The sequence below is a fragment of the Uranotaenia lowii genome, chromosome 3 (genome assembly GCF_029784155.1).
Source record: "Uranotaenia lowii strain MFRU-FL chromosome 3, ASM2978415v1, whole genome shotgun sequence".
Classification (NCBI taxonomy): Eukaryota; Metazoa; Arthropoda; class Insecta; order Diptera; family Culicidae; genus Uranotaenia; species Uranotaenia lowii.
This window is the reverse complement of record NC_073693.1, coordinates 82,199,235-82,220,835: the sequence shown is the minus strand read 5'-3', so window position 1 is coordinate 82,220,835 and position 21,601 is coordinate 82,199,235. Positions and strand designations below refer to the sequence as shown.

At 37.5% G+C, this 21,601-nt stretch overlaps 2 protein-coding genes across 4 annotated transcripts in view; one reads left to right on the top strand and one right to left on the bottom strand.

The window, feature by feature from the left end:
• LOC129751167 (zinc finger protein 267-like) overlaps window positions 1-13,595 on the bottom strand; it is a 33,003-nt gene extending 19,408 nt beyond the window's left edge. For both annotated transcript variants that reach the window (XM_055746518.1, XM_055746517.1), the window contains exons 1-2: window positions 13,458-13,595; window positions 660-978 (exon numbers count right to left, since the gene is read on the bottom strand). Coding sequence is in view for 1 of the 2 variants with exons in the window: in XM_055746517.1 (XP_055602492.1) it covers window positions 660-735 (76 nt within the window). In the remaining variant the exon portion in view is untranslated. The remainder of the gene's footprint in view (window positions 1-659; window positions 979-13,457) is intronic.
• LOC129751165 (retinoblastoma-like protein 2) lies at window positions 2,211-13,438 on the top strand. Of its 2 annotated transcripts, XM_055746512.1 has the most exons (9): window positions 2,212-2,609; window positions 7,753-7,892; window positions 8,893-10,216; window positions 10,283-10,466; window positions 10,551-10,718; window positions 11,070-11,209; window positions 11,323-11,817; window positions 11,896-12,063; window positions 12,225-13,438. In XM_055746512.1, exons 1-9 carry the CDS (start codon window positions 2,475-2,477, stop codon window positions 12,420-12,422), a joined length of 2,952 nt encoding a protein of 983 aa, XP_055602487.1. In that variant the 5' UTR covers window positions 2,212-2,474; the 3' UTR covers window positions 12,423-13,438. The 2 variants fall into 2 exon arrangements, with proteins under 2 accessions (XP_055602488.1, XP_055602487.1); XM_055746513.1 differs by lacking the exon at window positions 10,551-10,718 and having other exon boundaries at window positions 2,211-2,609.
• Window positions 13,596-21,601: the final 8,006 nt, after the last annotated feature.

The following is a 21,601-nucleotide window of genomic DNA, read 5'->3' as shown; positions in this document are numbered from 1 at the left end:
AAAATGGCGACCAGTAGGTGTTTACATTTTTCAAAACAAAAACAAAATGCTACCCTACCACCATCTGTCTCAGGAAATGCTCTATTACAGGGGGGTGACAGCCCTATCCTTTGTCATTGATTTTGACAACCATCAAAATTACGGCCCCACGATTTTGTGGGCCCATAACAAACCTGACATTTTGCTGTCAAGGAACCGAACTAGATGTCAAATCCTAGAGAACTATGAATGATTCCACACTAACACAACAATCATTCTGGTTCCTCATTGGTTGAAATTTTGACTTTTTCAACTTCGTACTGCTTTGAGAGGAAAACACCATAAATGTTTCTACCGATGGATAGAAAAAAAAAGATTCTTTTTCGCAAGAAGAACCAGATTGTCACCCCCCTACTCTATTACCATTACGATCATTTTTATCGATGAAATTTTCTCAGTGTAGTGCCAAAATACAAAAAGGTTCATTCGTAATTTTTAAACTCGCTGGGCTCTCATTCAAAGAGCTCCCCGCCTTTGGCGGGTTTCGCTGCCTGCCCGCGCTCTTCCGCCAACAACAACATACTTTATACAAATTCTAAAATATTTACTTCAAAATGAATTCTTTTTTTCACCTTTCCTGACTAGTTGAATCTAATAAAAGTAAACAGAAAATCACTTACCAGAAATCAAACTTCCGGAATTAGAACTAGAACACGATTGTTCATACCAAAGGGGGTTGTAATGACCATGGTTCATACCAAATCCGCAACCGAGAGAGAGACGACGCCATAATTTTCCCGCCACAACAGGTCCAGTTTTCGCGCGTTTTTGAAACGCGCCCGCTGCCTCGCGTGCCAATGATGACGGTTCTCGTCTCTTTCCCCGCCAATGATGACGGTTCTCGTCTCTTTCCCCGCCAAAACATTGATGACGATGATGGGTGGAGGGGGCGGTGGGCGGTTGTTTCGGTGTTTTCAGGCAACGGCATGTATTTCAGTGCTGTAGATTAAAAAAAAAAAAAAACAACATATTGTATCAACATTCATACCCGAATGTTCATTGTACGAATAAATTTTCATTTCTTCCACTTCAGCGAGTTTCATTGGTTTTGGTACAAAGTCTTACTAGCCAGGCATAAAGCGGGCCACAGACTACACAACATTTGTACAAATGCGAAGAAATTCGATGAAATTTTGTCGCTGTAAACACGATTTGCATAGTGTATGGCACTGCTTGAATGAGCGCCCAAACGGTTGGAGTAAAATCGGTCGGGATCGAAATATTTTGTACAAAACATCCTCCCAGCCGGGGTGGAGATGGTTTTTTTGTTGCTGTTGCTGTTTTCGCCAGCAATCGTTTGTGTTCGCGTGAAAAATGTTTGTATAGTGTGTGGGCGAGCATAGATCAAACAATCGTCGTGGAATCATCGAATTTGTACAGGCCATTTGTGTAGTCTATGTCCCGCTTAACGAGCCTATATGCATGGTAGCCAGGCCCAAAGAAATTCTTTCAGCGTTAATATAAAGGAAATACACCCGTCACCCGAATATGGGTCCCATGGCGACCAACGTGTTAAATAAAGGGAAACCAATTGAGGGTTATTGGATTTATTTTCTTCAAAACAATAAGCTTTTGTGGAAATCTAGAACATTTGGAGTATAAATCAGGCTCACATTTTATGGGTTGAAAGATTAATTTAAAAAAAAAAAGTCAAGCAGCTTTAACCTTCAGCTGATACACATCAGAAATTCACTTTCATGTGAGACTCTGTAAATTGAAGAAATTTAAAATTTAGTTCAGGCAGAAGCGAAGGGAGCGAATTTTTTTACTCACCTACTTTATAGATGAAAAACTTTCTTACTCTAATAAATATCATGTCATTAAAGCCTGACAGTTATTTGAATTGTCGAACTATTGGTGATGCGATCTCGGTATAAATTCTCATGTGTTGAACAGAGAAAGCAATAGCCATTCTTATGAAAATCTGTGTTAGATTATCTTTTTTTTTTTGGATTTTAATCCAATTGGTTTTAATTCAACTCTAGTGTTAGAGTATCATTGCGCTAACCTCACTTTTATATATAAAATAAATATCAAAAAACATCTAACGAAATACACGACGCGTCCCTTGTTTTGTCAATGACGGTTGTTCTTCTTCCGCTTGCGCGCACGCTTTGCCCGCCTCAATCATCATGACGAGATTTCGAGCATGACGTGATTTCAGCATTTCAGAGCGGAGCCAGCAAATCACTCGCTTCTCGTTTCTAGTGCCGTCGAGACACGGATTAGGTCAGGTCCCCGCGTTTCGCGATATTCCAGTGTATCCGGTGTTCCAGTTTACAGTGTTTTTCTGCAGCAACATTTGTGACTTCCCTTGGGTGCACATTTCAAAGTGGCTTCATTTCTTAGCTGGTGTTTACCTCCTATTTGAAGCTGGGTTACATTATTACTTGGTTTCCGAATCATCGAGTCTCGGAATCATTGGAAGAGCCAAAATGACTAATCAAGCGGACGAAGAGGCGCTCCGTACTGAACATCGGGCCATCTGCGAGCAGCTCAACACCGATGTCTCGACGGAGGAACGGTCCTGGAGTGCCTTTCGGGACATCCGGAGCAACTACACTTTGGAGGTGAGTAGCAAGCCTTTGTGGTTCTCTAAATTGAACATCCACCTATTGCATGGATATATCCGAGCCCCGAGCTAATCCGGATATTGTAATTTAAAGGTTTGAAAAAATCTGGCCCGTCCCTGTTAATCGTAGGTATATACATCGGCGAAAGATGGCCGGACTTAACCCTTCATCAAAATAAAGACCAATTTTTTTTATTGTACCTGGGCTCTCCCGGGATAAAGGTCAAAAGATTTGAAATGAAATACCCGGTTTGGACAGATTATTATATGTACAGTTATTTGCAGGATCAAATCAAGATCTACATTACATGGGCGATGGAAGCGAAAAGTTATTCTTTCTGTCCTCAAGAAAAACCCCTTTAGAACTGTCAAAAGTTGGGTGAAAAGCTGCATTCCACTTGCACTAATGCAAAAATATCACCCAAATTCGTCAGCGCTTCCATCGCCTGCATATTCTAGATGATGTTTATTACTTCTTTCTGCATATCCCGGCGACGGCGTAGCTACTAATACGTGATGATATTGTAGTTTTTTTTTTTTCTTATGTATTGATTGATTTTTTGTTGTTGCTCAAGTGTTTGCGTTGATGATTTTGATGGTGATGGAGGAGGATTTATGTGTTCTTCAAAGAAATTTAGTGGATTGGATTAAACTTTCAAGGAACGAAATTTTCCCTTTTCAAGGTTGTATGTAACTCATGGGCTGATGTTATGAACATGAAAAAAGTTGAGTCTTAAGCGGGCCATAGACTACACAAATTGGCCTGTACAAATTCGATGATTCCACGACGATTGTTCGATCTATGCTCGCCCACACACGATACAAACATATTTCACGCGAACACAAACGATTGCTGGCGGAAACAGCAACAGCAACAAAAATAAAAACCATCTCCACCCCGGCTGGGAGAATGTGTTGTACAAAATATTTCGATCCCGACCGATTTTACTCCAACCGTTTGGGCGCTCATTCAAGCAGTGCCATACACGATACAAATCGTGCTCACAGCGACAAAATTTCATCGCATTTGTACAACTGTTGTGTAGTCTGTGGCCCGCTTTATGAATACCAGCTTGAAAAACGTATTGAATCCATGCAAATCAAATGCAGCTGATTCGTTAAAGACTAGCTTAGGCCGAATGCGACGGAGAGATGTCCCATGAGTCGCGAATCGTGACAGGGAGGGGAAAACTTTGCAGGAGTAGTACGAATGAGTATTGCCGTGGAGCGCTTTGCGCGAGTATGGTCTCCCATTACGGGTACAGCCTTAGTCCGGATTGGAATAATGGCCAGAGACCCCAGATGGACTTCCCGGGCTTTGGAGTTTGGGATTGAGTTTTCCCCTCAGAAAACGGATATGGTTGTTTTCTTTAAGACACATAGACCTGCTCAACCTAAACTTCAACTCCTAGGCAGAACGATTACTAAATCGTGATGTTTTAAGTATCTTAGGTATTGGTTTGTTTCCAAGTGTACCTGGAGAGCTCACGTTGAGTATTTGAGAGGAAAATGCCAACAAAGAATCAATCACTGGGACCTGGTGGGGAACCCATCAGAAGATTATTAAAATTGTATCGAACAATTCTCTCAGTGATGGAAAAAGGTAGCTTCTGTTTCCAGTCAGCTGCCAAATCTCACCTCACCAAACTCGGGCGTATCCAATATCATTGTCTCCGCATCGCATTGGGCTGTATGCCCTCAACACATAACATGAGTCTTGAAGTTTTGGCAGAAATACTCCCTCTGAAAGATCGATTCAATTTTTTATCACTCTGGTTCCTCATCAGGTGTGAGGTCATGAACCCATTTTGCAATGCATTGGTAATTGTAAATTTCGAAAGGTTACTTGAGCAAAATCTTCAAACTAGGTTTATGTCTATATATCATGTCCTCATGTCAATGCAGGTAAACCCTTCTTCGTATTCTCCAGCTGTTTGCAGCCCAGACTACGATAATTCGTTTGTCCAGTTTGATTCGTCTATGCAGCAGGAAATTCGTGGAATCCCGGATTAGCATCGCCCACTTTTGATTCCACGAACTTTCGAAGCTAAATATAGACACGTCGATGCTGATAAAATTTACTTCGCCAATGGATCACTAATAGAAGAAATAGCAGGATTTGGAGTGTTTAACTAAATATCTAGCGCCTCTCACAGTCTCCCAGTGACCATGCTCTATATGTATAGCGAAGTAAGCAGCTATTCACCGGGCTTTGGGCAGTGTCTCTTCACGGCCTGTTGGACTCTACTATATTGTATCGGATAGTCTGAGCTCTGTTGAAGCAATCCATTCAATAAAACCAGGAAAGCACTCGCTGTACTTCCTCGAGAAGATACGGGATCATTTGAGTGCTTTATCAAAACGTAGCTGTACCATCACCTTTGTTTGGGTTCCCTCGCATTGGTCGATAGTGGGTAATGAGACGGCAGACTCTGGCAAAGGTGGGGGCGATGTAAGACGACACTAATCACCGTGAAATCGTCTTCAACGAATTCTACTTTTTTGTTTGAAAAAACTCTCTCGTCAACTGGCAGCGCAAATGAGACGAGGATGAGTTGAGTCGGTGGCTCCACTCGATTATCCCAAAGGTAAGCCTTAAACCCTGGTTTAATAGATTGGATCTTAGTCGGGATTTTATTCGTTTATTTTCCCGTCTCATGTCCAATCATTATTCCTTAGACGCGGTACTCTATGGTTTTGACATTACTGGCAGTAATTTGTGTGCTTGCGGCCGAGGTTATTATGACATCGACCATATTGTTTGGTCGTGTGAAGTCCATCTTGTTGTCAGAACAAATTGAATAGACACCCTTCGGGTCCGAGGAAAACCACCCTATGTTCCAGTGAGAAATGTCCTGGCCGTGTTGGACTTGGACTACATGCAGTGATGGCAAATTTCGCCCGTCACGCTTGACCCGACTAGTTTTGTTTCATCAAACGACTGGCACTGTTCTCAATTGACGGAGCTTCACTACTCGCATGACGGATAAAGCACGACAACAATCAACATTTCTCCATCATCGACTGGCGAAGCTCCTACACAAGGTCAAAATTTCTCCTGAGAGTGACTGGCAAATCTTTTCACACTTCGATCGGCTGCTGACGGCAGGTACAACTACTTGAACGACTTGCTGGCAGAGAGCAACAATAGCAATAAAAAACTGAAAACGAGCTTGCTGGCAGGAGCAACAATAATAATAAATGCTTTTCTTGTTCGTCTTCGGTCGTCTTCGGCTTGCTGGCAGGAGCAACAATAATAATAAATGCGTTTCATTTTCGTCATCGGTCGTTTGAATGCGATTGCTTGACTAGATTATTATTTTAGCTTCAAATGACTGGGGAATGAATGACTGGCAAACGAAGTGACTGGTCGTTAAGGAACAGTCAATTGAGTTTGACGGACCAAGAGGCTTCACAGTCACAGCTTCACGCCTCATAACGATGACTTTTGCCAAGCCTGACTACATGTTTGAAATATACCTACCTTTTTCTCAAAGCTATTGATCTTCGTCTATAATTCTTTTTATTTTTCATATTTCCCTATCTTTTTTTTCGTCTAAGAAAAATAATGAACTAGACTTGAGCAAACATTTGTAAACAAACAAAACGAGTTTGGTTCCTTAAAACCTAAAGGCATGAGCCGTTTCAAATAAAGAAGCTACAAAAACGGCTTTATACCAAATGACTTTTTAACAAACGGTATACAATCTTCATTTACGACAAACCTATCAACAATATTCTAATCTTAAATAAAACCAAATTTTACTCTTGAATACTGATTTTGAGCTTTCGATTTTTTTCCTGATATAGATTTTGAACTCTGATGCTTCCTCACCTGAAAAAAAGTCAATCCTACACTAAATTATTTATTAAACCAGTTCTAGATCGCTATAACGAAAGGAAAGACCTTGTAGAACTTAGAATTCCAATTCTATTGTAAAATTCTCACCTGTTATTACCTGTATTCATTCATTTTCGAGGTAAATTGTTTAGCATTTTAGGCTTTAAATTTTCCTTTGAACAACGTTCAGGGAAGCTTAGAGTTAGACGTGCTGAAATAATAGAGTCCTAAATGACAATGAAAATAAGCATGAACTACGTGTAGTTCGTACAATTTTGTTGTTGTTCAGAAGCTTCAGATGCTTTTCATTGCCCCCGATTTTCATCGTATGGCTTATTCCACACACACACAACACCAAAAGGCGGTGGCGGATTTGTTAATGTTCGACCCAAAAGTCGTCCGGGACCAGAAACAGATGCATCATGTATGTCTGCAATCTGACCCTTTCTTTATTGCACATGGCGCGTTCAGCAGCAAACCGTATCTTGCTGACATTGTTTTCCCTCATCTCTATGTGCTGATATCCTCTTCGGGCATATGTGAGTGATGAAACTACCTGTTATATTTTTTTACATCCCCCTAAAAACGAGAAAGAAAAGTTTATTGTGGTGCCTTTTTATCCGGTGCGAGCTCGAGCGTCATTTTTCTTCGATTTTCTTTTGGGTTTCAGCTTCTATACGGGGTTTGGCGCGTCCTTGCTGGTGCATTTGGACAGCTGATTTTGGCCCGTTCGCTTTTCTCCGCGTAGGCTAGTGCCCTTTAAATTGAAAAGAAGGTGACTGATCTTGCGCAAGATGTTCGGGCGGATGTGATATTATTTTCTCAGCACAGAAACTTGTAATTGTAACTTTCTCGTTTGAAAAAATACAAAATTTGTTATTCTTCTAATGAGTAGTTTATATAATGACTTGTTTAATTAACCATGATCGAAGACATTTTATATTAATCGAAAGTTACTTTTTGAAACCGTATTGTTATTGAACGCCTTTCAGAAAAGATGTAAATTTGTATGTCAGAAAAAGGAATAATAGTAGAATCACTGTGATGTTCCTCATAATAAAAGGAACAGTTCAAGGTCGTGGCAAAATGCCACGTGTTTGATTGGACATCAGAGGGGCGAACTAATAAGAATGTGACGCGTTAAAAAATTGGAACTGTAATGTTTTGGAGTTAAAGGGCTTGATATCAGTCAAGAGAGTTTAATGAAATATGTATGGAATTGAATCCTCCGTTAAAAAATTAGATGAAAATATTTGCTGAGATTAAATTGAAATGATTTTGTTTTATTCTTCCTTTTCAGGGTGACCCTCTGCACTGGCTATGCTGCTCGCTTTACGTGGCTTGTCGACAAACGGTCACGCCGACCGTTGGCAACACCAATTCCGTCCTACAGGGAAACTGTGTTTCCTTGACACGCTTACTTCGGCTGTGTAACATAAAGTAAGTGTACCTACGGTTGTATACTGTTTACCGGAATTCCATTTACCGGAAAACCATTTACCGGAATGCTATTTACCGGAAATTCATTTACCGGAATGAACCGTTTACCGGACTGCTATTTACCGGAATGAACCATTTACCGGAATGACATTAACCGGAATGTACTATTTACCGGAATGCCATTTACCGGATTAAGAGTTTTTAAGGACAAATCTATTATTGTACCCCGTTTACCCGTGAACTTTTGCCCAGAATGGTTTTTGGTCAAGATTTGGGTACTTTAATTGATTTCATGATGACCAGTGTGGCTTTTAAAAATCGTTTTTGTTTTTAGTATCCGACTCCTCACGCTGCGCGTTCGAACTTGAAAGACATATTGTCCTTCACGCTGTCGCGTGGCGGACGGGACTAAGGGATCACCCCTAGCTTTCACGCAGACCTATGAAGCCCCGACAGACCTAGACCAATGTAATAGGGCCGCCGCTTCCGACGGCGGGTCGGCGGCCACCTCGGATTTGGGACCCTCGGCGGCTTTGTGCCGCCTCAGCCCCTTCATCCTCGTTGGTTGCGGCCTTGCCGCAAAGAATAATATTTTTAAACCCCTTTTTTGGAAACCAGTTCTTTTTTTCGTATTCCAGTTCGTATAAAAATATTCAATTCTCTGGGAAATGGTCCTTCAAGCGATTTTTTTTTGAGAAATGGTAAATTCTGGCGAAAATTTCCGGGAAAATTGGGTACAACCCAAATTTATACGTATCAAAGAAATTCCGGTAAATGGTAGTTCCGGTAAATGGTTTTCCGGTAAATAGTATAGTCCGGTAAACGGAATTCCGGTAAATGGTATAGTCCGGTTAATGGAATTCCGGTAAATAGTACAGTCCGGTAAATGGTATTCCGGTAAATGGTACTTCCGGTAAACAGTATACAACCGTACCTACTCTTGTTTTTTTGCAGCAACACGCAAAAACCCCCAATTCAAACCGTTTCCTTTTCTTTGAAGGTTCATCGAGTTCGACAGCAAAATCTCTCAGTGGATCGAAATGGCTTCACTGCCGGAAAACCAGCGCACGGCCATAAATAATCTGCAGCACAGCTTTACCGTTTCGATGTCCATCTACGTCAAGTACTGCGAAATTTTCCCGCTTATTTTCCTTGCACCCAATACGGATGAACCCAAGCGAGGCAAAAAATCGAAACCTGTTCCTTGTAGCCCGAATCGGCTGTTTGAGTTTATTTGGACCCTTTTCATCTGCGCCAAGGCTGAGTATCCAGAGCAGAGTGGAGATTTGGTTTCGTCCTACAATATGCTTCTGTGCTGTTTGAACATGCTATACGCCAATGCGATTGCCGATGGAAGAAAAGATATCGTTAACCCAACATTCGAAGGCATTCCGGAAGGATTCATGTCCGGTAACATCCCGGAACAGCCGGTTTGTGTAATCGAAGCTCTTTGTGACGAAGGCTGCGGCTCAAATGTGCTGAACACCTTGAACACTAGCTGGAAGGACGTAATCGAAAAGTTCTTCCAGACAAACGTACTGAAAGGCGATCAGAATAGTTTCACAGATCTGACAACTGTCGGTAACTTCGATGACAATTTGAAGTCCCTTAACAGCTTGTATGATACTTTTATACTGAGCTGTGGAGAATTTGACGAGCGCATAGCTTTGGTTCAGAAGTTGGATTCCCCATTCTTGGCCAGGTTCCATAACCAACAGCTGAATCCAATTGGAACGCCGGAGAAGATCCCTCTTTGCCAGCAGACGCCACTCACTGGACGTGCCCGAATCATTAGTAATGCAGAGTGCAATAATTTTACTCCAATCTCAACCGCAAATGCCTCGGTTAACAAATTACGCATGAAACTAACCGGGTACGATGGACAACCCCATGGGTCGTTGCAGGAGTTGTTCAGAAGTGTTTCTAGAGACCCAACTACGATTGTCAAGAGCAGACTTGCCGGCTTTCGTGAAAAGTTTCTAGCTTGGATGACCCAACATAAATGGAACGAAAAGTCCGCCGTTGCAAAGTACGATATGATTGAGGCTGTTTATTATCGTTTGTTGGAAAACATCGTAAGGGTCGAACAAAGACGCCACCATCAAAACATGATTTGGCAGCTTTGTAGCGAGGATATGTTCAACAAAACACTCCTGGTGTGCAGTGCCGAAATAGTTATCTATGCGCACAATCTACAGCAGAACTTTTCTTGGATATTGAAGGCCTTCGAGATGCCTCCCTTTATTTTTTATCGTATTATCGAAATGATAATTTTGAACCACCAAGATTTGCTGACGCGGGACGTCATCAAACATCTGACGATCGTAAGTCTAGCATTTATTTTCTGTTATTTTAGAATATTAAACTGATATTTGTTTTCTCTAACACAGGTTGAAGAACAATGCTTAGAATCACTAAGTTGGACTAGTTCATCGCCTCTGTGGACAACGATGCAGAAAATCAATTACACCGTTCCAACAGCACAAGAAGTGGAATCCTCGACGGATTTATCTGGTATAACTCCGCACAAACCGGGTGATAGCGCTGTGAAGATAAACGATCAACTGAAAAACGGTAAGAGTATCAAACCACCTTCCATTTAACTGGCTCCATGTTAAATTAACTTTGTGAAATTGATACCTATATTGACCTATATAGAGGCAACACCTTCAACTTCAACGGCTACTTCGTCAACTGGGACGGTTATCAGGAAGGTTCCAAACCCAGATTCAGCTAAAAAACGGCTGTTTGGTCTTGATGAAGATCGAAACAGTGCTGCAGATTCTTCCCAAACTCCCAAAAAGCAAAACTCTCAACAATCAAATGGTTAGTTTGATAGCAACCTTCCCGTATGGCATCATCATCTGCATTCGCCCGCAAGATTTACCATTTGGGTTTCTACAAAGTCCTTATCGCTTTTCACCTCCTCCACTTTGCTTTGCTAAATGTCTCGTCTTTAAAAACAGACTTCCCTTGCATATTCACGGTCAGAACATGATTTGGACCTTCCTAACTTTCAGCATAGACTAACTCATTTAACACTCATCGCTGGAATTAAAACATGCTTAAAAAAACCGGTTATAGTAACATCAGTATGCGCTTTGTTAAACTTAATTCATCAAAAATCATACGAACCGTTTTTGCAATCAATAATGAATTTATTCCGAATATTTTCAGAAACCCTCGGCCCACGCAATTTGAATCAACCGTTTGCATCGACACTGGATTTCAACTCACCGCTGAAGCTACCGGTTCCGAATGGATCCTTGTCAAAACGACGACCCGGGGAGAGCTCTTTGAAACTGTTCTTCCGAAAGGTAACGCACATATGATTGATTTTAATTCTGAAGATACATTTTTTTTAAATTTTTATCGATCTTATGCACTTTTATTTTTATCTGATTTTTAATACATCCTTCAATCACTTCAGTTCTACACAATTGCGGCTGTGCGTATGATGCATCTGTGCGCAAATTTGAACCTCACATCTCTAGACATCCAGAAACAGATTTGGACCATTTTCGAGCGCTCGATCGTAAACTTCTCGGCAGAGCTGATGCGTGATCGACACTTGGACCAAATGCTCATGTGTGCCATCTACGTGTTCGTCAAGGTGCGCAGGCGCAACATCACATTCACCGAAATCATGAGATGCTACCGTTGCCAGCCGCAATCGAGCAGCCATGTCTATCGGAGTGTGTTTATGAGACGGGTGAACCCGGAACAGGAGCAAGAGCGCCAGCAACAACAAAGTGGGGCCAGTGGCAATCGTAACGAAGAGGGTCATCGAGTAAATCCGAATGATTTGGCCGGCATTTCGGTTCAGCACGGAGAAGAGGAACGTGGTGATATTATTCGCTTCTACAACAATGTCTACGTTCAGCTGATGCAAGAATTTGCGATGCAGTTCAACAACGCCGAAGAAGTAAGTTGCAATAAATTTCGCTTTACGTTTGTTCATATTACTATATGTACAAAGCAACTTTTTTTGTGTTCGACGTAGCATTCCTTGGTGCTTTCACCGCCTCCGAGAGGTCGCAGCCTCATGCTTTCGCCAAGACAAATAGATGCACGAATTCCACTGTACGTCAATCCGATGGACCGCAGAAACGGAGACAGGAAAGAGTCGCCCAACTCAATCACGTATAAATTTCACTGCAGTCCTGCTAAGGTAAATGTATATCATTATCCGATGTCAGATCTGTCGTGTTTAGTTTTTATTTATAAAAGGTATTTACCGAATAAGTTTTAAATTGGGTTCTGCCTGAATTCTAGTTACTAATTTTTAAATTCTAGTTACGATAACTAATTTTGTATTTTCATAATTTCCAGGATTTGGAACGCATAAATCACATCGTAAGGACCCCGGATCTGGCCACCTGCAAGCGCAGTCTCACCGACCCTGACTCGTACGACCCGCCGGGATTGGTTGGCATATCCAAGCGTATGCGCAATGGTAAAAAGCTGGACCGGCTTATCTCGGACCGGCAACAACAAGAAAACGGAGACTCGACAACGAATCAATCTTAGTGAGAGACTGATTAGAATTGCTGTATTCTAATTCTCCAGTCATCAGACTAAATCTATATATTTCCGATCACGATCACCATATTTAAGCAGGAGCCTAGCGTTTAAGGACACTGGGTAATGAAATAACCCGTTTGTTTTTTTTTTCTTTTTTTTTTCGTTGAAATTCAACATGCTTTAGAATAGTAAGAAAATAGAACAACCGACAAAATTAAAAATTGTGAAGAATTTAGACCATTTTAGATAAATTTGCATGATTTTCTGTATCCTTAGTAGATGACTACGATAATCTAAAAATACATATTTTAACCTTATTGCTATTTTTAAAAACTAATGCGCAAATGTCACCCCACATTTAACGAGAATGGTTCTTCGCACCTGTAATTCGACCACGGTTTTCAAAATGTTTATGGATCTCAAAATCGGGTCTTGCAGTGTCTTTTTAAGTGAATTTATCTGTTAATTTATTTATTCTTATTTAGTGAGATCGTATTCAAATGTTCAAATGTATTTTCTCTACATTGGAAGACTCGTTTCCCGCGGCGAATCTGGGATCGTTCTGTCCCGGGTAGCACATTATTTTAATGCTATTACAGTTACCTCATTATTCCCGGTCTCGATAAAATTAGTACCGGGAGTAATTGGTGATCAATATAAGGCGGCCCATCAAAACGTTTCCCATTTGTTCACGGATGATTACAATTAAAAATGGTTAGGAACCTTCTTTCTGCCTCAAAATTAACTATCTTAATAGTTCGAATAATCGGTGCGATGGCTTTCCGAGGGGTGGTATTTATTCAGCAAAATTCGTGATCGTGATCGTGTTTTTTTCGGTTGGCATTTTGGCAACCAAAGAAGTGTAGTAAATGATAATCAAAGTCAAATATTTAACAAATACTTACTATACATATATTTTTCGTTAATCTTAACTTTTAACAAGTTAACATTATATTATTCTATTTTAACGCAACACAACACAACACAAAAATATATATCGAATACAATATTCTCCCATGTAATGTGAGTATTTTTACATACCTTCCGAAACACCATTGTTTACCCACTAGAGATTTTTTTCGCGCCAGGAATCGCTCAATTTGCGTACATCAAGGTAAAAGGGCTAGACAGTTCGACGGGAATTTTTCTTCCAACACGGAAGAATTAGCACAGGTAAGAGATTCTTTCTCCGTCTGATTTGGGTCATGTTGTCAATATTTGCTTTAGCAACGACGACGACTCATTAGTCTTCATTAGCTTTTATGTTCCTTTGGGTGCATCGTTTGTTTTGTGCGATAACACAATTAAGTCAACGAAAATAAGTCGGCAGGTTATGGCATGATGCAATGCATTATCTGTTTAGCTTTTTTCAGTGTTCGCAACGGGAAATCGAAACATTTTTCTATGTTCTAATAATGCACATTCATGTAGCTCATTTTTTTTATCTCTGTTCCGTTATGTTTCCGGATATCCGTTCGAAATATAATTGCCTATAGTACTGGAGGAAACTTTTGGTCGAATTTAATCTCTTAACTTGACTCAAAAGTTTTTTGGCCATTACTCAGCCAAAAACTTTCCTTGAAATGAATCAAATTTGTAGTTTAATTTGTTTCTTATAATAAAGTTTCTATATAAATACAAATAAATGAAATATTTCCATAATTGCGAAGCGATCCCCCAACAACCGGGTGACCCCATGTGTTAGACGTACCCGAAAGACGAACCGAATTAAAAAAAAGCCATGTAATGTATCGGGCGTTTATAACGTTCAAGATAATTTAACCAGTCCAGAGAATGATGCATATATGCATTCAAATGAATGTTAGTAGTGCAATTGTCGATCCGAGCCAAGAATCCAAACATGCTCCATTCAGTCAGACAGACAGTACATCATTTTCATCGAGTACCGACCAGAAACCACCCTTTGGAATATGTCTTTGCTGCTGGATGTCTCTTGTTGTCTGTTGTTGACGAGGCAGTCCGTCTGGCTACATCCAGCAAATTGCAGCTTGGGATTCGTGTGGGGAGCGGCGGCGGCGGCGGATAGAAGTCGTCCTATATTATGAGTGGCCCCGATGTCCTTTTCTGTCTCGCCAATTTTAATAATTCTGCTGGACGCCAGAATATTATCACCCCCGGTATGTTTACAGCCAGATATTAGCAGTGCCAATCGAACATAAGCAAGGTTAAGTGATTTTCTGTGACATAAGTGTAACTAACTGCAAAAGTCGTGAGTATCAGAATTACAAAAAAAAAATCCTAATTGCATTTGATTATCAGCATTCTCAAAAAGATAGACATATCAAATCAAAATCAGAATATCAGAGATTGTTTAAACTAAAAATAACAAAATTATCAAAGAGACTGAAAAGACTAAAAGGATAATAAAAAATCTAAAAAGACTCAAAAGACCGAAAAGACTGAAAAGATTAAAAGATTAAACAGACATGAGAGGAACAAAGACTTGAAAAAATATAAAGATAACTAGAAAGACAACACAGACTTGCAAAGACTGAAAAGACATGAAATGGACTTGAAGGACTTAAAGGATTAAAAAGACTTAAAATACTAAAAAGATTAATAAGATTTCAAGGACAAAAAAACTAAAAAGACTAAAAAGTCTAGAAAGACTAAAAAGACTTAAAAGACTAAATAGACTTAAAAGATTAAAAATACTAAAAAGACTAAAAATACTTAAAAGACTAAAAAGACTAAATAGGCTCAAAAGACTAAAAAGACAAAAAAGAATAAGAAGACTAAAAAGACTAAAAAGACTAAAAAGATTAAAAAGACTAAAAAGACTAAAAAGACTAAAAAGACTAAAAAGACTAAAAAGACTGAAAAGACTAAAAAGACTAAAAAGACATAAAAGACTAAAAAGACTTAAAAGATCAAAAAGACTAATAAGACTAATAAGACTAAAAAGACTAAAAAGACTAAAAAGACCAAAAAGACTAAAAAGACTAAAAAGACTAAAATGACTAAAAAGACTTCAAAGACTAAAAAGACTAAAAAGACTTAAAAGACTAAGAAGATTATAAAGAATTATAAGACTAAAAAGACTAAAAAAGACTGCAAATACTAAAAAGACAAAAAAGATTTAAAAGGCTCAAAAGACTTAAAGACTAAAGGGACTTAAAAGACTAAAAAGACATAAACAACTAAAAACATTTAAAAGACTTAAAACACTCAAAAGACTTAAACGACTCAAGAGACTTGAAAGGCTTAAAAGACTTAAGCGACTTAAAAGTTTTAAAAGATTTAGGAGACTCAAAAGGCTTAAAATACTTAAAAGGCTGAAATGATGTAGAAGACTAAAAGAACTAAAAAGACTTAAAAGCGTTTTAACTTTTTAGTCTAAAAAGAATAAGAGAATCAAAAAACTTGAAAAACTTAAAAGACTTAAAATACTAGAAAGACTAAACAGACTTGCAGAGACTGAAAAGGCTTGAAAAGACATGAAAAGACTTGATAAGACTAAAAAGACTGAAAAGATTCGGAGAAATAAAAACTCCACTAAGACTAGAGAGACAAATAACCGAGTGGCTGTAATAAAGCAAAGTGAAAATCGACAAAAAAGTAGGTAGGTATCACAAAGAATCTGCGAAAAACCTGGAGCTATTTTTTTATTCATATGAACAATTGGGATTATGCCAAATAAGTGTGTTTGTGTTTTTTTTCCCAATTTCGATGTTTGTAGTTCAAGAAGACAAATCAAACATTCGAAACTAAAATTGAAAAGAATGAAAATATTGCAAATGAGATTTTGCAATTGAAAATTGATACTCCGATTTTTTATATGAATTCAACATACATGAATAGAATTGAATGACTCAGGATCTTTCAACTAAAGATGATACCTTTTTTCGGGAAAATATGGTGAATCATAGCGGCTTGAATAAAGTTCGCAGCATTGTTTATGTTCTTCCCGATACATACTTACATTATTGAAGTGATGACGTGGCGTCAATTCACCCATTCATTGCATCCACCCTCGCCTCGGCTCGGAATCATAACGTATCTTCGGATCTTTTGGTGTATTCATTGAAACAAAACAAAAAATGCCGGTATGCTCGCATCAATTTATGCAAGTATGCAACACAGTGATGGTGAGCGTTCTTCCAGCACGCACCGGCCGGAGAAAACTCAGAGCGACCGGAGAAAATTATGGGTGCGATTTTCCGCGAGTAGCCGAGTAGTAGAAACATTACTGAAAACGAAACTGTGGAGAAGATTTTCCGGGATGGGTGAACATGTTTTCTACAGAGAACGCATGTGCTATTTCTCAAAAACCAAAAAAGAAATACAAAACTGAGTTGTGTTGAAATTTAACATATGGAAACAATGTATCGGGATCGTTGGTTACTTCAGCCTGTAACAATCAGTTTACAAATATGATAATCATTTGATAAATCCCTTTTTTTAATATTGAAATAAAATTTCAAATCTTGGTTATTAACTTTTTATTTTGAACAAACAATTCAAGAACCACAGGTTCACAGTCGTATAAAATTGAAAACTTTGTACTTTAAACTAAATACCTAAACCTAATGTAAGCTATAGGTTTGTTGTTGTTTGTTTAAAATCACAAGGTTTAATAAATTCGATAAGAATTTTCCCAAAAACCGCTTTCAACACTGATTTTCACGCGGGTCGTAACAACGACTTATAGTCAGTTGAATGAAATCGCTCAATTTTTAGGTTTAAAACCGTTTATGTCATTACAAATATTTTAACCAATTTCAACCTCAATTTTTATTTTTGTTTCGTGTTCTTCTATTCAAATGCTCAATTCACATTTCAAGAAGGTTTTGATAAATTACACAATTTTTCCGAGGTCCAAATATGCAATGTTTTTTTCAAGGTTTTGTTTTTTTAATAACTTTTTAAAATAAGTTCTGCTAATAATTTCTGATTAAAAAAAACTGATTAAAACTCCATATAAACAAAACTGGAGTTGATAGACAAAATCAAACGAAAGATTCGAGTTCAGGATACCAAAATCTACCAAATCAATTATTAAAAAAAAAGCTTTTTTAAATGGTTCGACGTTTTTATTGAACAATATTTGTTCTAAAATGTAAAAAAAATATGTTTTTCGTCTTAATATTTTGTTTTGATTTTTAAATAAATTTGGCAAAATGTATAACCATATAATTTTTTGTTACTTTTTTGATAAGTTTGTCTTTGTTTTTCAATTCTGATTTTTTTTTTCTGGAAATATAATATTTCAGTGTATAAATCTAAATTTTTAACAAGAAAAAACATAATTTCTATCCTTTGTCCTTTCCAGGACCTAATATCCCTACTGACTACTAAAAAGTATTCAGATTTTTCAATTAACCCTTTATTTGTAAACGATAAAAAAGAAAGTTAATTAAGATGATTAGAAATTTTAAAATTTATAAGTCTTGAGTAAAATTGATCAAAGTGTCTGGTACACTAATGAACCTACATGAAAACTAAAAGCTGAATTTTAATCAATTTATTATCCTTCATTAAATCAAGGATTCCTATTTTTTCCTTGATATTCTCATTTCGAGTATACAATGCTTTAAAAAGTATAAATTCTTCAATTTTGAAAAATATGAATAGATTTGATTACAACTACATATTTATGACTTCATTCAAGAGTATTTGAGTGTATTTCATATGAAAAATTTAACTCGTTTAACAACTCTGTTGGAGACAGCGAAACTTTTTGACTTGTGTCTAAAGAAATATCCAAAATTCAACATAGTTTAAATCTTCTCTGATTTTTTTCTTCAAATTTCCCGTTTTTGGCAGATTTGGGAAAAATTACCAATAAGAAATCTTCAATAACTTTTTTCACAAAAGCCAAAATTACTCGCGGTCTTCGGGAATGATTTATTATTGAGTTAAAATTTATATTTTCATAATATTTTAAATAGTTTACAGTCTACGATTTTGCCAAAAAGTGTAGGGGAGAGTGGGGTGGGAGGGTGGGTGGGAGGGTGGGGCCATGGAGAAACGTGGACCACGCTAAATATCTCAACTGTGTGTTGAGATAAAAATCTCAACCCAACTGCCATCGTCGTCGCTTTGCGTAAGCATGTTTTTCTATGTGTTGTTGACTTATGTACGTATCATCCTTCTTTTATTGAGCTCACCTAGAAAAATGTACTTACATAATTCAAAAAAAAAAAAAAAACACAAGAAAATTGCATCCGTGGAAGACCTAAAGTTCATAACAAAAAATATGCTCATACGTTTATGATCTTAGTTTTGTCACGTTCTTTCACGTGGAAAAGGAATTTTTGAAGAAACATCTAAGTCACACAAACGCAACCTATTTGCAAAACATAGCTTGTGGGGAATCGTGGGCCACATTTAGTGGGGTATCTTGGACCACCTATATTTTGGTATTTTAATACACATTCAGAACTAAAAATATGTTTTTCATATCTGCAAAGTTTTCTCATGCCAAATAGAGAGTTGTGAAAAATATTTTGTCCATTTTTTCCAATGTGATAGAGACGAACATAAATCCTTTATAAGGAATTTTGACAAAACGTTCGCGAGCCATGAATTAGGAACTATTTGATCATACAAAACTCTCTTTTTTGTTTCTTCATCTGAAATTGCTTTAAAATAACTAAATGAATTAGGATATTTCAGTTTTGGGCCAACTCATAAACTTTCATGTTATCTAGTCAATTTAGATTTGGTGGCCAACGTTTCCCCACAGTTTTTCAAAATTCAAAAAAAAAAATACTATTTTCAGTTAGATTTCAGGAAATTAATGTATTAAAAAATAAAAAATAAATGCTTCAATGCAAAATTGATGTCCGTTTTATAATGGACGGGACGAGATAAAGTAATTTATTTTGTTAAAAAATATATGAAAGAATTTAATTGATATTTTATTTAAATGTTTCAAAACATCGGATTACATGGATTCATGAATTCAGAATTGCGAGATTCAACGAGATTGCTTTTTGTATTATGATTTACAAGAATCGATTCCGAAATTTCTATTTCGAACTTTTATACTATTTCTGATTCAATATCGTGGCAAAGCATCATATACAAGAAACAAGAAACATCAATAACTATTTCGAACTTTTCTATTATTTTGGATTCTATATTCTGGCAAAACATCTTATTAAAAAATCATCATAATTTGTTTAATTTGAAGACAACATAATCCAATTTCGATAAATTTGTATAATGTAAATATATGAAGTTTCCATTCGTGCCCAGACGGTAATCGCTGGTAATCTGGTGGCATGGGTTCAATTCCAATTTTGGCACTGTGTGTTAAATGTTAATCTTAAGTTGTTTCACGTTCATTCAGTTTGTGAAGCCCAAAATCAGCTAAGACGGAATTTCAAATTTTTTTTCCTGAGCTTTGAGTTCTCATTATAAAATCTATTACACCGATTACAATATGGTATAAAATTACATCTAAAACAATGTAAAACACAGCAACTTCAATGTTTTCATATTTTTCGCGGCATAAGATTTTCTGCTTAGCTTCGAGGTGGTGGTTTATTGTGCGGAAAGAAAAAAAATCGTTCTCGCAGTTAATGTTGAATTCATCCCGGAAAAAATCTTTCAAAATTAAATTAAAAAATGGTAGGCTGGATAGTTGAAATAAAAAAAATCGGAACTAAAAATTTTCTTTCGATTGCAGGAACAGTTTCAGGATCATTGCAGTTACAAGGATTAAAAGCCGGATCATTGTCGAAATTTTCTGAAGTTTAGGAGATTCTGATAACTATTATGTTCCGGAAGGATTCAAGAATGCTACTGATGCTGATCGGCAAAACATCATCCTGCTGGGGATCATCGGAAACAACAACAATTTTAGCTGCCCGTGGTGGGTTTTTTTTTGTATGCAAAGTATCAGAAATTAATGTTAAAGAAAATTACTCATGTGGCTATTAATTCAATGACAACACCAAAAATCTGGTTATTTAAAAAAGATTTGTAATATTAACGTAAAATGTTTTGAAATCTACATCCTTGTGTATTTTTACACGACGGTTTATGTCATCCGATTTCGTGCATTGTTTTCGATCTAAATTTACACGCCTCAAAAATTATATTGTTGAAAAATATACTCCATGGTAGAATTTTATATCAAAATCGATGTTCCGTTTTCGATCTAAAATTACACGAATTTTTCTTGTTGTGTACTGTTACTGTTAATTTTGTCGATATTCATTATCATCAGATGACGTGAAAAAATTGTGTTTTTCATAACAGTCGCTACACAATATAGAGTTTAATGAACCTGCTACAAAACTATTTTTTTGCATAAACTTCTTTCGTAAAGGACGATTCTAAGAAGTAAGTTCGTTACTGATTCATTATAGTTATAATTCTCTCTGCAAAAAATTAATAACAATTTGTTAATTTAATTTATCGGCCTTATCGGTAAAAAGTGATGTCCTTTTTAGTAGAGACATCTAAAGATTATGAATTTTCATCTAACTAATGTGTGGTGGCCTACTAATGTGTGGAGGTAGATGCAACTCTATCTGAATCTACCACTTCATAGCAGTTGACCCGAGCGGAACAAAAATTATGTTGATATGTGATGATGTGATTTTACCATCTTTCGTTTCATCTAACCTTCTATCCATTTATAAAAAAATTCATAATCTTTAGATGTCCCTACTGAAAGGGACATCACTTTTCACCTATAAGGCCGATAAATTAAATTAACAAATATAGCGGTGATGAATCTTCGTAAAATTAATTACAATTCTACTTTTTCGACACACCCTTACATTCCGTACAACTGTATCTGGTGTATTGCGCTACGCAACGCTGCACGATAAATGTCGCACAGCAAGGATACACAACAGGTCCCGTTTGTTGCGTTCGTTGCATCGTTCAATGGGCTCGATGTGTGAGTGCGCCGAAATGAGGGGAAGTTAGCCACACCGTTTCGTTGCGCCACCCTGTTGCATACCCTTGTCCATCCATGATCAAATCGTTTTTTTGAAGAGCTAACATATTGTCAATTTTTAATATGTTGATACGAAGTATAAAATAACATAAAAATTGCTTGAAAATTTTCCTAAAGAAACAAAGTTAAAAGGTTTCAGATTGTTGCTAATTTAAAGTCTAAATCGATTGCATTTTAACTGTCAAAACTGGAGTCGTTTATCCGCCGGCTTCACTTACACAACTTTGGTCGTCGCTGCTCTTCT